The sequence below is a fragment of the Monoraphidium neglectum genome (assembly GCF_000611645.1).
Source record: "Monoraphidium neglectum strain SAG 48.87 unplaced genomic scaffold scaffold01740, whole genome shotgun sequence".
NCBI lineage: Eukaryota > Viridiplantae > Chlorophyta > Chlorophyceae > Sphaeropleales > Selenastraceae > Monoraphidium > Monoraphidium neglectum.
The window spans coordinates 1-5,155 of record NW_014011888.1 but is presented as its reverse complement, the minus strand read 5'-3'; the positions used below and the strand labels follow the sequence as shown (position 1 = coordinate 5,155).

The window sequence follows — 5,155 nt, the reverse complement described above, 5'->3', positions numbered from 1 at the left end:
CGCACGCACGCACACACACACACACGCACGCACGCACGCAAGCACGCACACACACACACACACACACACGCACGCACACACGCGCACAGACACACACACAAACACACACCATGCGTGCGCGCAAGCGCTATGATGCGCTTACATGACACTCGCATGAAGAGCCTGTGATCTGCATCCGGGCGCCTCACTGAAGGGGTCCAGGCCGTGGCTGCAGAAAGATCCCACCTTTGCAATTTACACCACAACAGGCGCTGGATACCAAAAAGTGATGTCTAGAAGCTGAGGGCGCTGCAGGTCACAACCAGCGCGGAAGTCAATGGGCAGCAGGGCGCAGACGTGCGCTTGAGTGCAGGCGCCGGCTGCGGTCAAGGCGGTTGCGAAGAGCTCGCACAGTCAGCGGCAGCGGCGGGCTGCTGCCGTGGCAGTAGGGGAGAGAGGAAGCCGGGGCCAGGGCCGCCAGGCGTGGGCAGGCCCCCTCGAAGGCCCATATTCTGCGGCCGTTGCCAATGCAGCAGCGAGCATGGAGGGGGCCTGGACCCGCGTCAAACTTCAAACTTCAAAAACCGTTCGACATCAGAAGCTGGCCTGCCGAGCCGTGCAAGGGCAACCATGAAAGCCACAGGGGAAGAGGGTGGGAGGCAATGCCGCCCATTGCAACCAGAAGACCCACAGCTCGCCTTGCTCGAGCCCCGACGCGGTCGCCAGACACCGGTGCTGCGGCCGCCCCTGCCGGCGCCTTGCCCGCCGCCGCGCCGAGGCGCCGCGCCCGGGGCCGCCCCCGGACGCTTCCCCTCAGCCCGTCGGGCACGCGGGGTCGAACGGTTCAAACTTCGAAACGTCCCACGGCGCCATTTCGCAGAACCAGTCGGCGTCCTCGTCAGCGGCGTCGATCGCCGCCCAGTGCTCGTCCGGCACGACGCGCCAGCGCTCGCAGCGGCTGCACTGCACCCAGTGGACCTCTGCGGGCTCCGCTGCGGCCGCCGCGGCCTGCGGTTGTGGCGTCGGTTGGCGTCGGTTGGCGGCGATTAGCGTCAGTCGGGGCCCGCCGGCGTTGGTCGCCAAGTTGGGTGGCAGCTGGGTGAGTGGGGGCGCGGCTTTCAGGTGGGGTTTAGGGCCCGAGGAGTCATGGGTGTGAGAGAGCGTGTATGAGCGCAGGTGTGTCCTCGGGGCTGGGGTAGAAAGAGGCGTGGTCGTGTTTGGCAGGCAACGGCAGCTGCTTCGCGCCCAGATTGGGACCCCACCGGCCCCCGCGGTCGCGGCCGGGCGGCCCGCCTCCCCTCCCCCTCAGGCTGGAGGTGTATGGCCCGTCTTGGGAGGCCATTACTCGGACGGGCACCGCTGCCACGGCTGCCAGCCAGGTGGTGGGACCAAGGCCACCGGCACACCACGGGGGCCCAGGGGCAACTCATCCGCAACTCCCGAGACCCACCGGCGCCCCATCCTCCTCCTCCTCTTCCTCCAATGCATCCTCCTGCTTTGTGTGTGTGTGTGTGTGTGTGTGTGTGTGTGTGTGTGTGTGTGTGTGTGTGTGTGTGTGTGTGTGTGCGTGCACGCGTGGGAGTGACCGGTTTGGCGCGGAGGTCGTAGCCGAGGCAGGGAGGTCGGCGGGCGCTGGCGAGGGGCCCGGTATTGGGGCCGCGGCGCGCGCGGGGCCTTGCACGCACGGTCGCGACCACCTTGCCGGGGAGCGCGCTGCGCCGCCGCGCGTCCCAGGCCGCGTGGCGGCGCAAAGGCGCGCCGCAGGGCGCCACCGCAACTCCTTTGGGCTGTCGATCGTCGCGGTTTGCTGGAGACTCTTTGCAATCTCCATTTTTGAGAAATCAGCGAGCGCGGCCGCGCCCCCACCCGACCCCCCCTGCAGTCTGGTGTCGCGACTCTTAGTCATGTGATGTTGAAGCTTCAAAGTCCTATCCCATGAGCCTGGATTGCTCCAGAAGCGGGCGACTGCGAGGCGTTGTAACAACCCAAGTCCAACTCCTACTCCTGCAGTGACACACAACACCCGCACCTCCTTGTACGTTGCCGGCTTCGCCCGCGCCGGCCGCCCCCTTTGCCGCCCCGCGCCGCCGCCCGCCGCCGCCACCGCCTGCTGACCAAGCGCCGACAGCAGGGACGCCCTCAGATCATGGAGGGAGGCGCCAGAGTCCGCCGCGTGCACGCTGCGCCAGCCGTCGTCGCCCTGCTTGCCCGGCGTCTGCTGGCGCTTTACGTGGACCGAAAAGGCACTCGGGCTCGAGAACGTCTGGCCTGCGGGGCGGACGGAGGCATGTTCGGGGGTGCAAGGTTAGGGCGGGGGTGTGTGCGGGGGTAGCGGCACGGGCAGAGAGGGGGCCGAGGTGGTGGGGACTTCGGGCTCGGTCAGAGGCGCAGCCGCGCGACGGCGGCTGCATGCGCGGGTCACCCTGAAATAGTGCGGATGCGGCCGCGGCCGCGGCCGTGACTGGGACTGCGAACCTCGGCATAGCACATCGAATCCGGCGCTTGCAGTCACAGCTGGGCGGGGCCGGTTTCGAGGGGCGTGCGGTTGTTCCAGCGCGGCCCGTGCCAGCTTTGGGGGGGGGGGTGAGGCTGAAGAGTTGTTATTCGATCCCATTACTCATTATTCCGACCCACCGCTGTACTCGATGTTCCCGTCTGCCAGCAGGGCCCCGACGGTGACCTTGTTTTTGTAGGTCACCGTGAGGGCTGTCGGGCCCGGCTTGATCAGCCCCGCATCAATTAGGTCCTGCAGATCACAAATCATAGATTGCACAGATCACAGGTCAGATTGCACGACGAGGTTGGCAGGTTTGCAATTCGCCGACGTGAACGCAGGGGGGGAGCACGCCTGCGTTGGGCGCTTGGGGCCCCTTCCATACGCCTGCATTGGCTAGCGGAGGCCCTCCTTTTCTGGTGCTGCTGCCCTCCAATCAGCGAATCACTTGATTCCTGACCAATCCACCCAAAGCACGCACACACGTAGTTGCTCGCAACACAAATTTCGACACCCACACGGGGGTGAATGCATCAACACCGCTCGCTGCAATCAAGCCCCGCCGCACCTTGATAGCAATGTTGCTGCCAACCTTGCTCTTGGACGCGGCGGCCCCGCTGCCGCCCGCCGCGGCTGCGTCGCTGGTGCCGCCGTCGCCGCTGAGCTGCTGTGACAGGTCTCCTGCCTGCGTGCGTGCATACGTGTGTGTGTGCGCGTGCGTTTTTTTTGTGCGCGTGCGTGTGGGTTATCACGAAAGCGTGCGCGAGATGCATGTGCAGCCGGTCGTGACTAGACAGCCCCCTTGAATGACATAATCAACAGCCACAGCTGGCGGTTGCCTGTCCAGGCGGTGACACATCATGCAGCGCAACTAGCCTGCCCCAAGGCAGACGCATCGCCCCCCAGAACCCCGCCCGTGAGCGCCCCGCCGCCGCACCCTGCCGTAACGCCGCCGCGCAGTGTCGCTGTTGAGTTGCGGCGCTGCGGGCGCGTGTGGTGGTGGTGGGGGGGGGGGGCATGACATTTCAGCACAGCGGGCCATTGCCCGCTGGAGACAACCCCCCCTGCCCCTGGCGGGGCGGCATTGTTGACGCCCGGTGCCGCGGCCATTCACGCGCCGGCCGCTCAAGCTGCACGCCGCTGACACAGGCCCGCACTTCGGACGGGCGAGTAGCGGGCCGAGCAGTGCCATCGCATGCAGGTTTCGCCGCGCGGTGGTGGTCGCTGCGGGCGCGCACCAGACTCGACTTTGTCGCCCAGTTTCAGAACTGTGGCGCTGGTGCCGCTGACAAGCAACGGCGATGTGTATGTCCGCAGGTCTAACATGCTGCCGCTGTGACCGCGGTGTGGGCTGCGACGCGGTGTCAAAGGATGTTGATGGCGTGCGGGACGGTCACCTGTAGAGTGTCAGCGTATTCGAGTCGACAGATACATCAAATAATTAGATGTGGGGCAGTTAGAGCCGGGGCTACTCCCGTAGATCGATGGCAGCTGCTCGCCGAGATCACGACCACAGTATGTGTGCTCGCAGACAAACGGGTGCCGTACAATGCGGCATGAAAAACCCCCGTCTGTATACATACACAGGTCCTCATCCGACAGCAGGCCCCTCGCACAGCCCTGATACCGTACTCCCAGCAGGAGCACATTTCAAGCCTCTCGCGCCCAGAATCAATGTTGGCCCCTCGGATCCTTGCGCGCCTGGCGAGCTTGGGGCTCCCCAGCGGAGCCGCGCCGTGGGCCGCCTTCAGCACAAAGGTGGTCGTGCCACCGCTCGGCGACTCGATCAGCGAAGGCAGCATCAGCGCAGGTGGGCGGCGCGCGGTTCCCGCTGCTGCAATATGCCAGCATGCACCGAGCCCAGCCAGCGCGGCCGCAGCGCCCCCCGGGGGTGAATCTTGAGTGGCATGCGGCAGTCAGTTGTGGCCTTGCCAGCAGCACCCAACCCCCTGTGCCGCCGGCTCAGCCCCGATACCGCCGCTTGGCCTTGCGAAACGCCCTCAGTGCTCAAGCAGGCCGGCGATGCGGTCCAAGAGAACGACGTGATAGCCCAGATTGAAACAGACAAGGTGCGGGGCCACGAGTCAGGGGCGAATAGGACACTTTGACTTTGCTTGAAACCTCGATGTTGGATGTTTACGGCCGAGCGCGACAGCGCAGTGTTGGTGCGCATTGCAATAACTCCGCGCAATGGCAACATCGATAGGGCCCGCGCCCTCGTAGCAATGGGCAGCCGCGGCCCCCACTTCGGGCCGCAGCCACCGCGCTGCCGCCGGCGAGCGGTTGCGGGGGTGCGTAGCGCGGCTGCGGCAGACGGACGTGACGCGGGCGGCGCGTGAGTCGGCTGGGCTCGCTTCCGCAGCAGAACACCCCCATGGCGCACATTTGCACCGCAGCTCCCTGCCCTTCCGCCACTGCATCACCGGCCTGGCGCGACCCACAACTGCGGGGCCCCTCACCCATAACATCATATCTCCAGGTGACAATCGACATCAAGGCACCCCAGGCGGGAACTCTGGTGGGAATTCTGGTCAAACAAGACGACACGGTCACGCCCGGTCAACTCATTGCGACAGTGGACGAGAGCGCCGCTCCCGGCGGCGCCGCCTTCGGCGGCGGCGCGATGGCGGCGGCGGCGGCGGGCGGCGGCGGCGGCGGAGGAGGCGGGGGCGCGCATGCGGC

General features: G+C 66.3%; 1 protein-coding gene across 1 annotated transcript; it reads right to left on the bottom strand.

Moving 5' to 3' along the window:
• Nucleotides 1–792: 792 nt before the first annotated feature.
• MNEG_8869 (hypothetical protein) lies at nt 793–3,799 on the bottom strand (the record flags this gene model as incomplete). Its single annotated transcript, XM_014042657.1, has 7 exons — nt 793–987; nt 1,430–1,471; nt 1,665–1,766; nt 2,009–2,247; nt 2,614–2,725; nt 3,042–3,154; nt 3,712–3,799. 7 exons carry the CDS (start codon nt 3,797–3,799, stop codon nt 793–795), a joined length of 891 nt encoding a protein of 296 aa, XP_013898111.1.
• Nucleotides 3,800–5,155: the final 1,356 nt, after the last annotated feature.